Source organism: Octopus sinensis, linkage group LG3 (genome assembly GCF_006345805.1).
Source record: "Octopus sinensis linkage group LG3, ASM634580v1, whole genome shotgun sequence".
Taxonomy (NCBI): Eukaryota; Metazoa; Mollusca; class Cephalopoda; order Octopoda; family Octopodidae; genus Octopus; species Octopus sinensis.
Window position 1 is genome coordinate 6,137,786 of NC_042999.1, and position 12,770 is coordinate 6,150,555.

General features: G+C 41.7%; 1 protein-coding gene across 3 annotated transcripts in view; it reads left to right on the forward strand.

Annotated features, from left to right (window-relative positions):
- LOC115209735 overlaps positions 1 to 12,297 on the forward strand; it is a 65,501-nt gene extending 53,204 nt beyond the window's left edge. For all 3 annotated transcript variants that reach the window (XR_004998133.1, XR_004998134.1, XM_029778239.2), the window contains one exon: positions 11,740 to 12,297. Coding sequence is in view for 1 of the 3 variants with exons in the window: in XM_029778239.2 (XP_029634099.1) it covers positions 11,740 to 11,775 (36 nt within the window). In the remaining 2 variants the exon portion in view is untranslated. The remainder of the gene's footprint in view (positions 1 to 11,739) is intronic.
- The last annotated feature ends 473 nt before the right edge of the window (positions 12,298 to 12,770 follow it).

A 12,770-nucleotide genomic window follows, 5' to 3' on the forward strand; every position in this document is an offset into this window, starting at 1 on the left:
GATCTGGCAGTGTTTCTACGGCTGGATGCCCTTCCTAACGCCAGTCACTCCGAGAGTGTAGTGGGTGCTTTTTACGTGCCACCGGCACAGGTGCCAGATGAGTCTGGCAAACGGCCACAAACGGATGGTGCTTTTTACGTGCCACTGGCACGAGGCCAGTCGGGGCGGCGCTGCCAACGGCCACGTTCGAACAATAAAATTATGAACGATAAATGATCAGAACAAAGAAGAAAAAGAAAGATTGTTAAGCTGCATGGATGGTATGACTAATAAAAGGCAGCGAGCTGGCAGAATCGTTAGCATGTCAGGCGAAATGCTTAGCGGTATTTCGGCTGCCGTTACGTTGTGAGTTCAAATTCCGCCGAGGTCGACTTTGCCTTTCATCCTTTCAGGGTCGATAAATTAAGTACCAGTGAAGCACTGGGGTCGATATAATCGACTTAATACCTATGTCTGTCCATGTTTGTCCCCTCTATGTTTAGCCCCTTGTGGGTAATAAAGAAATAGGTATGTCTAATAATGATGAAGTTGGACAATGAAGGAAAAAGATAAAACGAATAATGGCTACACTGACATTGTAGTTTGAGAGATTATTGAGAATATGGTGGACAGAAAGGCAAAATAGATCGATATTGCGACAGGTGATACACAGGAAAAAATTGATTGTAAAACAAAGAATCAAATTCTTTGGTCACGTTGGAAGCACTCCGTCGGTTACGACGACGAGGGTTCCGGTTGATCCGATCAACGGAACAGCCTGCTCGTGAAATTAACGTGTAAGTGGCTGAGCACTCCACAGACACGTGTACCCTTAACGCAGTTCTCGGGTATATTCAGCATGACACAGAGAGTGACAAGGCCGGCCCTTTGAAATACAGGTACAACAGAAACAGGAAGTAAGAGCGAAAGAAAGTTGTGGTGAAAGAGTACAGCAGGGATCACCACCATCCCTGCCGGAGCCTCGTGGAGCTTTTTAGGTGTTTTCGCTCAATAAACACTCACAACGCCCGGTCTGGGAATCGAAACCGCGATCCTACGACCGCTGATCTAACCACTGGGCCATTGCGCCTCCATTGGTCACGTTATAGCAAAATAGATGACATTGAAGCTGATTATATTGGTAAAGAGTGACAGAGGAAGTACAGCGGAACTGGAAGCGAGTGAAATATGATGCTGAATTTCAGCTTCTGGGAGTTATGAGGACGATGCAGGCTCAGAAATAATCTGTCCATAGCAACATCCACAGATGAATTTGATACGTAAACATGGTTTGTAAATCTCTCCAGTCAGAGTTGAATAAAATGTATTGTTATACTCTATAGGCGTAGTAGTGGCTGTGTGGTAAGTAGCTTGCTTATGAACCACATGGTTCCAGGTTCAGTCCCACTGCGTGGCACCTTGGGCAAGTGTCTTCTACTATAGCCTCAGGCCAACCAAAGCCTTGTGAGTGGATTTGGTAGACAGAAACTGAAAGAAGCTTGTCGTATATATGTGTGTGTGTATATATATATATGTGTGTGTGTGTGCACATATATTTGTCACCCCAACATCACTTGACAACTGATGCTGGTATGTTTACGTCCCCCGTAACTTAGCGGTTCAGCAAAAAGAGCCCGAAGGAATAATTACTAGGCTTACAAAGAATAAGTCCTGGGGTCAATTTGCTCGATTAAAGGCAGTGCTTCAGCATGGCCACAGTCAAATGACTGAAACAAGTAAAAGAGTACAGACGAATATTTCGATTCCAGGCAATGACCAGAATAATAATGATAATGATGATGATGATGATGATGATAATAATAATAATAATAATAATAATAATAATAATAATAATAATGATGATGATGATGATGATGATGATGATGACGACGACATCGAGAAATACCTTAGGAAACTTATTTTTTGCAATATAGGTGCCTTAGCACCCTCTGTCACAATTAGTGACGATAAATTTTTCATTTGTGGTTTTATACTGTGCCTAGCTGTTTATGTATATATAAGTATGTATGTATGTATGTATGTATGTATATCTATTTATATATATATATATATAGAGAGAGAGAGAGAGATAGATAGATAGATAGATAGATAGATAGATAGATAGATAGATAGATAGATAGATAGATAGATAGATAGATAGATAGATAGATAGATAGATATAGATATATAGATAGATAAAACTTACTTGGGAATGGATGCATGGTGTTTAATATGGCTTAACATCCCTTCCTGTTTGTTTTCACTGTTCTGTGTTTGTTACCAGCTTTGACCCTCCACAAATCCCAAATTTTATTTAATTTGCTTTGCAGGGGCAACTGTTTTGACGAAGACACATCTTGTCCTAATGCTCGAAATACAGAGTAGATAAAACAGTGGACAACTGATGAAGAGATTGTCTTTTATGTTGCTCGTCTTGTTTTTCTATCTGTTTCTTTCGTTGTTCGCAAAAAAAGTTCGTTTTCCATGTTTTTGTAATTCATGTTCTTAATTTACATGTTTACATTTTTTGACGTCCTGTACCCACATATACATGTGTATATACATATATATGTATGTACATGTATGTATGTATTTATGTTTATATATATAATTTACATAATATATCTATACATATGTATACATACATTCATATATATATAGTGAAGCCATATGGCCTAGTGGTTCAGGTATTCGGCTCACAATCACAAGGTTGTGAGTTCAATTCCCAGTGATGCATTGTGTCCTTGAGCAAGACACTTTATTTCACATTACTCCAGTCTACTCAGCTGGCAAAAATGAGTTGTACCTGTATTTCGAAGGGGCCAGCCTTGTCACACTCTGTGTCACGCTGAATCTCCCTGAAAACTACATAAAGGGTACATGTGTCTGTGGAGTGCTCAGCCACTTGCACATTAATTTCATGAGCAGGCTGTTCCATAGATTATATCAGCTGGGACCCTTCTCTTCATAACCGATGGAGTGATCTTTTTTAAATATATATATATATAAAAATATATATGTGTGTATGTGTGTGTGTGTGTGTGTGTGTATGCATGTGTGTGTATAAATATATATACATATATATATATATGCACACACACATCACATATGATATATATATATGTCTGTACAAGTGTTTATTTTTGTATATATGATTGAATGTTTTTATGTTTATATAAGAGTGTGAGTGTGTGTGTGTACATGTCTGGGTGTAATTATTATCATTTTGTTTGTTTCATCTTTTTTCCTTATCTTCCAATTATTATTACTTATATAGCCAATCCCCTGTAGGGATTATAGAGCCAAACCTGTTGACTTCTAACAACAATTCCATAACACTATCAGATGAGTGGCATTACTCGTGTGTTATCAATTTGCTGCATTGCTTTATTTTAGATTTGATAATTGATGCTTTGTTATGATACCACTGTTGAAAATTAATGAGAGTGATAATGATGATTATATCACTCTAATTACTAATTACTATCACACTAAGATCAGCATTATTGTGAGCTATTACAACTCCAGACATCTTTGCTGCATCACAGCAGATCGATAACATTGATTTAGTTCGCTAATATGACTTCACATTAGTGGAGACTAAATGCCAATAGCTCTCACTTTTATTCCACTTAACACAACCTTCACCAACTTTGTTTGCATAAGCTTAGATCTTCCCAGTTCTAAGATGCACCAAACTGAGCTTTACCGTTACCTCCAACCATACTTCAATAAACGCTTGATCAGTTTAATTTTTACTATACTCTTTTACTCTTTTACTTGTTTCAGTCATTTGACTGCGGCCATGCTGGAGCACCGCCTTTAATCGAGCAAATCGACCCCGGGACTTATTCTTTTGTAAGCCCAGTACTTATTCTATCGGTCTCTTTTGCCGAACCGCTAAGTAACAGGGACATAAACACACCAGCATCAGTTGTCAAGCAATGCTAGGGGGACAAACACAGACACACAAACACACACACGCATATATATATACACATATATACGATGGGCTTCTTTCAGTTTCCGTCTACCAAATCCACTCACAAGGCATTGGTCGGCCCGGGGCTATAGCAGAAGACACTTGCCCAAGGTGCCACGCAGTGGGACTGAACCCGGAACCATGTGGGTGGCAAGCAAGCTACTTACCACACAGCCACTCAAAGCCTATACATACATATATATACTTTATTCACTCACAAGGCTTTGGTCGGCCCGAGGCTATAGCAGAAGACACTTGCCCAAGGTGCCACGCAGTGGGACTGAACCCGGAACCATGTGGTTGGTAAGCAAGCTACTTACCACACAGCCACATTCCATTAATAAGATTTAAACAGTAATGTTTAGCGGCATTTCTTCCAGCTCTTAGCATTCTAAGTTCAAATTCCACCATGCTCGACTTTGCCTTTCATCCTTTTGGTGTCAATAAGTACCAGCAACCATTAAACCCCTTTCACCTCATTTCAGGCCTTGTGCCAATAATGGAAAAAAAAAGTTCTATTTGTTAGATTATATATCCGTCCTCCCCCCATGTTTGTCTTGACCCAAGAGTCTCCAAGGCCAAGTGGTTTCAGTCCTTTGTTGGTTTCTCAGAAGACTCCATCTTATCTGACTCTGTTCCGAGTGAGAATGTCAAAGTCATCAGCAGTTTCACTTGTCCCGGCAATGAGATTCATGGAGTGTTAGCTGTGAGTCTGAGATCCTGGAAACACTTGGATGAGTTGATGTGGTTGTGGATTTGTTGGACAAAAGGGTTTGGCACTACCAATATCTGTTATAAGAAGACAAAGGTTGGAGTCTTTAGGTTTCTGGTTGTCCCTGTCTTTCTCCGTAGTTGTGAGACTTGGACTGTGTCTGGGGCCCTTAAGAGTCACCTGAATTCCTTTGGTGCCTGGCTGCATCACAGATTAACATTTCCAGTTAATTTCTAACCCTTTGCCCAGTTTTTCTCACAGACAATTTCACTTTCACATTCTTTATTCATTGTCAATACTATTCCTGTATTCCCATTCAAGAATAAGTATGTAGGGGGAGATGGAGGAAGGCACAGACAGACAGACAGACGGATGGATGGATCTGTCAGCGTGTGTGTCAGATTCTGCTAGAGATGTCTCATGAGACTGCAACAAGTCCATTATTTTCACCAGATGCCTTAAAAGATCCTTTCCAATCTACATTGTTCGTTATTGTCCAAATATTCCAAATAATATTTCAGTCTTTATTATTCTCAGACCAGCACCAGACCAACACACCTAAATCACTTTCTTTTTCTGCTACTTTGCATCCTCATTTTACGGTCAAATGTTTTCTCCATTGCTTAGGCTAAAACAGAAAGAATCTACTTTTTGCTATTTCTTCATTTGTACATATTAAGCTTTCGATACGTCTCAAAATATCTCATTTCTCAGAATATCATGCTTTAGATTTACTTGAATTTTTCCTTAGATTCAGTTCTAAAAACCCATCATTTTTGTTTTATAAAGCTCCAAGATATTTAAGCATACCCATGCTGGCATCATGTCAAAAAGGCCCAAGTCTGTGCCACATAAAAACACCCATGTCAATACCACATGGAAAGCAGCCATTCCTTGCCACTTGTGTAGTGCCACTGTCACTATCACACACAAAGCACCCATATCTGTGCCAAGTAAAAAGCACCCTGTACACTCTGTAAAGTGGATGGTGTTAGAAAGGGCATCCATCTGTAGAGACTAAGCCAGAACGGACAAATGGAGCCTGGTGCAGCGTTCCAGCTTACCAGCTCCTGTCAAATTGTCCAACCCATGCCAGCATCAAAAACGGATGTTGGATGATGATGATGATGGTCTTGATCCATTGCACATTTGTCAATTCAGTGGTCCTTCTCATGCATCCATTTGCTCACAGAAATATAGCCATGCAAATACCTATTTCTTTACTACCCACAAGGGGCTAAACACAGAGAGGACAAACAAGGACAGACAAAGGGATTAAGTTGATTACATTGACCCCAGTGCATAACTGGTACTTAATTTATCAACCCCGAGAGGATGAAAGGCAAAGTTAACCTGGGCGGAATTTGAACTCAGAACGTAGCGACAGATGAAATACCTATTTCTTTACTACCCACAAGGGGCTAAACACAGAGGGAACAAACAAGGACAGACAAACGGATTAAGTGGATTACATCGACCCCAGTGCATAACTGGTACTTAATTTATCGACCCCGAAAGGATGAAAAGCAAAGTCGACCTCGGCGGAATTTGAACTCAGAACATAACGGCAGACGAAATACTGCTAAGCATTTCGCCCGGCATGCTCGCTGCCTTTACTATATATCCATGCAAATATATTCTTCCTGTTGTTAAAAATCTTGATACTCAGCATGGCTGACTAACATTCACTGACATTGCTGTTTAGAGGTCCTCATTTTAAAAAACATTAGGTTTTTGGGGGGACCTTTTTTCCATTAAAAAGATTATTTTTTCCCCGTCAGAATGATTGTCTGTCATGAAAATATGTGTAATCAATTTTCTTTCACCGATTGTTTCCAAAAGAAATCATTAATGAATCATTTTTTTAAATTGCTATCCTCATTGCTAATAGGTCAATGGTTGTTAACCTTTGCACAGACCACAGTTGAAGTAACCAAAGCCACAAACCAAGTGTTGAATGTCTTTTAGTTCAACCTTTATCTCATCCCCACAACCCCTTCTCCAATAAAATCCTTACATCGCCACACACAGCCCTTAGCAGAAAATGTGACCCTTTATTTAGCCAGCAAGATAGATAAACAAGTGACCGTTACAATCCTACATTTTTTCAGATGGCTCACACAACCAAAAACAATAGCTCTAATAATAACACTGACCAGGACAACTGAAATGAGTTTGACCCCCACCTTATCCAGCTTGGTGATCAGCCATTATTGGAATGTTTGTAAGATGGCGATCAGGAAAATATTAAATTGTTTTGGGGTCAACAGATTCCTTGGCAGGATAATTACTATTTAGGGAGAAACCATCTACTCCCTAAGTTACTCAACCAAGACAGATTAATCAATCACAAAATCAATATATAACTCAGGTATTCAACATCATCATCATCATCATCATCGTTTAACGTCCGCTTTCCATGCTAGCATGGGTTGGACGATTTTAACTGAGGGCTGGCGAACCAGATGGCTGCACCAGGCTCCAATCTCCATCTGGCAGAGTTTCTACAGCTGGATGCCCTTCCTAACGCCAACCACTCCGGGAGTGTTGTGGGTGCTTTTTACATGTCACCAGCACGGGGTCGGTCAGGCAGTACTGGCAATGACCTTGCTCAAATCTTTTTACACATGCCACCGGCATCATTTTACACATGCGACCGGCATCAACATCCAACGAAATAAAGTTGTTGTCTTTGAACAGGATTACTTAACACATTCACCACCAGATGTACCAGCAGTGGGTCATCGCAAACTTCACACATCTGCCAGATGCACCACAGGTGGTACTTTTTCATTATTTGGAGAAATTTTTTATTCTACATCTTTACCATGGTTTCAAGGATATTTAAATAACATGAGAGCTAAATGTCAAAGTTTAATTATGAAATATTGCAAAAATGCAAAACCAATTACATTTCCTTGTAATTAAACAGAACGCAGTGTGATTGGGGAAAATGTGCAATCACCAGTAAATTCCAATTCATCATCATCATCATCATCATCATCATAATCATCGTTTAACATCCATTTTCCGTGCTTGCACGGGTTGGACGGTTCAACCAGGATCTGGGAAGCCAGGAGACTGCACCAGGCTCCAATCTGATCTGGTATGGTTTCCACAGCTAGATTCCCTTCCTAACGCCAACCACTCCAAGAGTGTAGCAAGTGCTTTTTACGTGCCACCAGCACAGGTGCCAGGGGAGGCTGGCAAACGGCCACGATCGGTTGATGCTTTTAACATGTCACATGCTTTTAACGTGTCACCGACACGGAAGCCAGTCAGGCGGTGCTGGCAACTGCCACGTTCGGATGGTGCTTTTAACGTGTCACCGGCACGGGTATCTTAAGTACAATTTCCATTTGATTTTCATTTTGTTTAATTATGAAATATTGTAAAAATGCCAAACCAATCACATTTCCTTGTAATTAAACAGAAAGCAGTGTGACTGGAAATATGTGGGTCACCAATAAGTTCCAATTGCGGTGGTTAATGCGTTAAGAGGGGAAGTAGCAGGAATAAAAGCAACCATTCAGGTTGGACTCCACAATGAGGGGTCTTATCGGAATGCTCTGCTAAAGAACCTCCCTGTACCTGTACCTCTTGTCGCATCTAAGACCGCGGATTCTGCCACCCATGAAGTCATTGCCATTGGGGTGCCAGAAGACATGGCTGATCTTCAGGCATTTGCTGCCAACTCAGCCAAAGACCTAGGCTGCGTTCCCCCAACGGGTGCTATCCGCCTTGGACGACCTGGCCCAAAACCTAGGCTCATCAAACTGTCTTTTTCGGACCACACTGAGGCAACCTCTTACCATCTGGCCTCAGTTAAAGCTGGGCGGGAAAATCGGACCACCTTCCGAACACGCCCAGGCTTACCGTCCAATGTACGTCCGAAGATACGTGTAGCGGCTTCCCTGAATAGGAACTCAGCTCTACAGGAAAGCTTCAGTCTTCGGGAAGATGGACAAATCTGGAGATTTGTCAAGACTGATGAAACGTGGAAGAGAGATACCAGCTGGTCTGAGTGCTCTCTACCCACAATAACTAAAAAGACTACAGCAACTCAGGGAAACTAAGCCAGGACAACCTGCCATCCTCTACACACCATCATAAACTGCGAGCAGGGTACAAATTGTTGTCCTTAAATGCTCGCAGTTTATGCAACAAAATACATTTGTTCAACACCTACGTCAGAAGTATTGACCCTGACTTCATCACTGTCACGGAAACATGAGCGCATTCCTTACTCTGTGATGGGGTTTTCAACATCACGGGGTACAACCTCTTCCGTAAGGACCGCACTAACCGCCGTGGTGGTGGTGTGATGGTCTACGTTCGTTCAAATTTTTTGGTAATTCCTTGTGCCGATTTGAACGAATCACAAGAAGAAGTTTTTTTCTGTGACGTACATATGACCATGTCAACACTCCTGCTTGGCGTTGTTTATCGTCCCCCAAATTACCATCAGGATACACAGCTTTGCAACATCCTCCGAGCTGCTGCCAGGAAAACAGCCACTTATGTGTTTATTGCAGACGATTTCAATCATCCTGAGATCGATTGGTAAACCTTCCATTGGCCACAGAGTGCAAACGATTTTGTTGAGCTTGTGCTGGACTCAAACTGGTCACAAGTAGTCACCTCTCCAACAAGAGGCGACAACACCTTGGACCTGCTCTTCACCACAACTCCTGAAGCGGTTATCAATTGCACTACGGAGGAACCTCTAGGTGACTCTGATCATGCTATGATCATCGCCAATCTGGCTCTTGCGGGCAACAAACACCTGAACCATCTCCAATCTGCTTCCTTCGATTGGAAGAGAGCAGATTGGAACCTGTACCACACTGAACTACAGCACCCAAACTGGCGTGAATTCTACAACTCTGGAGATGTGAATACTATACTCCAGAGTATCCTGGACTCAATATGGGCAGCATGTGCAGCATCAGTGCCACGTAAACAAAAAAAGAAGAACCACCCCAAAAGGGCAATTTGGGAAACTTCAGCGGTCCGACTTGCCAGGAAGGAACGTCGGACTGCTGAACAGGAATACAAGTTGCATAAATCAGACACCAACAGGAAAAAGCGGAATAAATCCTCCAACCATCTCAAGCAAGTGACAAAAAATGCAGTGCTTGAATTTGAACAGTGCATAGCAGCCAATCCTGACAGCAAGGTTTTCTGGAAATATGTGCATTCAAAGCAGAGACCTCACTCTCCAGTGGGCCCTCTTCGCAACCCTCACACAAACCAGATCACTGACGACCCCAAGGAATGCGCAGAACTCATTGCCGAGTGCTATGCAAACATATTCACTGTTGAAAGTCAAAATGTACCATCTTCACCATCACTAACAGCAAACTCCATAACAACTATGGAATTTACACCTGCAATGCTGCGACGTCACCTTCAAAATAAGCGCAACTATGCCTCCCCTGGTCTCGATGGAGTTACATACCTGCTTCTCAAACGTGGCAGGCACTTCCTTTTACACCAGCTTTCTATTTTCTTCCAGTACTGTCTCAACAATGGTGCTACTCCGGAGCAGTGGAAAACTGCCAGTGTCATTCCTCTGTTCAAAAAGGGCGACCGCACATCACCTGTCAACTATCGCCCAGTCAGTCTCACTAGCTGTATTGCAAAACTGATGGAATCGTGTGTCAGAGAAACACTCTGGAACTTCTGGAGCTCTCACAGTCTCATCCGACCCTCACAATATGGATTTGTCCCTAACTCCAGCTGCAGTGACCAGCTTGTCGAGTTCCTTGAGGACATTACTCAGATCACTGACAGTGGCTCATGGGTGGATGTTGTCTACCTTGACTTTGCTAAGGCTTTCAACTCTGTGCCACACAAAAGGCTTATGGTGAAACTCTCTGCAATGGGTGTGGGGGATGACCTTTTTAACTGGTTGAAATCCTTCATCCTCAGCCGAAAGGAGGTAGTCACAGTTCTAGGACAGCACTCTACACCATATGAGATGTCATCGGGTGTACCACAGGGATCTGTCCTTGGTCCCCTCCTGTTTGTGGCATACATTAATGACATAGATGCCAATTTAAAGAATGCCACAGTATTGAAATATGCAGACGACATCAAGCTGTACCTTGAAATTAAGAGGACTGATCCTGATGTCTACAACTCTTTCCTGCAATCAGACCTAGACACAATGCAGCAATGGATCACAGACTGGCAACTGAAACTGGCTGTGGACAAGTGTACCACCATGCATTTTGGGAGAAAAACCCTGCGTCCACATACTCCCTCCACAACACTGATATCAAGAAATCCTCTTGCGAGCGTGACCTAGGCATCACTGTCAGCAGTGATTTGCGTTGGACAAAGCATATCTCTAAAATTGTCAAGAAGGCCGAGGGTGTCTTGGCATCACTCAGCAAGACTTTTGTTAGCCGCTCTCCAGCCATCTATTTAAAACTGTATACAGCTATGGTACGACCACACTTGGAATTCGCATCATCAGTTTGGAATCCCTATCTTGCTCAGAACATTGACCTCCTGGAATCTGTCCAGAGACGTGCAACCAAACGCATACCCTCCATCAGACACCTACCATATTCTGAGCGCCTTGTTTCCCTGGGCATGGATTCACTGAAGCTCCGGGGTCTGGCGACGGACTTGGTAAACACCCACAAGGTTATCAACCACCTCACCAACAACAACACTGAACACCTTTTTGATCTCCATGTGTCTAACACACGTGGACATGCCTACAAAGTCAGAAAACAACACAGCTCCCATGACTTTCGGAAACATTTTTTCACGCTCAGAGTTGCTGAAGCGTGGAACAAACTGCCTGCGTCAGTTGTTGACTGCCATGACACTGCATCCTTTAAGGCCCTCATGCTTTCCGAAATCCGCCGAAACTACACCTGATTATATATACACTTTAGATGAGTTGTGGTGCACCTGAGCACTGTACACAATTATTATTATTATTATTATTTTTTTAAATGTAGCTCATTGTTTGGTTTTAAATAAAATCCTTCACAGCAAATGACTGAAACATTAATATTTCCCTTTTTATTTTTTCTGTCTCTTGTAGAGCGAGCCGTCTCACAGAATAAATCACCTTATTTGATAAACCAAATACCAAACTTATTCCATGAAGATATTAAGAATGGAACAGCTCAGCCGTTATGCGGATCTTCAAGAAGGAAACGGGCATAAATTAGATAAATTTAGGATTCAATATTTCTACCTGTTAATTAAAGTCTAGATTAAATAGATGAGTAAATAATAGGGGGCTAATGACGTGTAGGTAAGCACCACTGATAGGAAACGTTGCTCTGTAACCATTCTCTTTTAGTATATTCCAGGTATGGCAGTGTGACAGAAAACCAAGTCCAAAATAGTCTTTGGTTCCTGAATAGAATTGCTTTACTTAGTTCTATGATGATCAAGAAATCCATGAACATCACAAACTCTCGTTTTCCTTCTCTAATAAAATTGGCGCCAATAGTGAAGAACTGGATTAGATGCCTTTTAGTATTAAGCTGAGTATCTTGCAGTGCTGAGTGGAATTCTTCTGCCGATAATATTGTCTTCCTAACTCTTCTTTTTATGCCAGTGTAAAATAAAATAAAATCATTATTATTACTTTGTTTTGCTGTTGTTTTTAGCTTTACCACTATTTATGTGTTGATTTAAACTGGAAAAGGAATTGGTGTGTATGTGCCATGTGAAAATAATTGATGCTGGTGCCACATAAAAAGCGTTCTGTAAAGTGGTTGGCACAAGGAAGGGCATCCAACCGTTGAAACCAAGTCGAAACAGACAATGGAATTTGGTGCAGCCCTTAGTCTTCCCAGTTCCTGTTGAGCCATCCAACCCATGCCAGAATGGAAAATTAACGTTGAGAGACCACGACGACGACGGCGACAGTGTGTGCGTGTGCGTGTGTGTGTGTGTGTTTATGTGTGTATATGGTAAACAGAAACGAACATGTTCACTGGATAGCTTCAACTAAATAAACGAATAAACATGTTCACATCACACCTTGAACTGAGATGACGGTCTATAAACCTGCTTCCCTCATTAAACACAGTTCTCAGAAATTTATTCCATTTCGTTAAA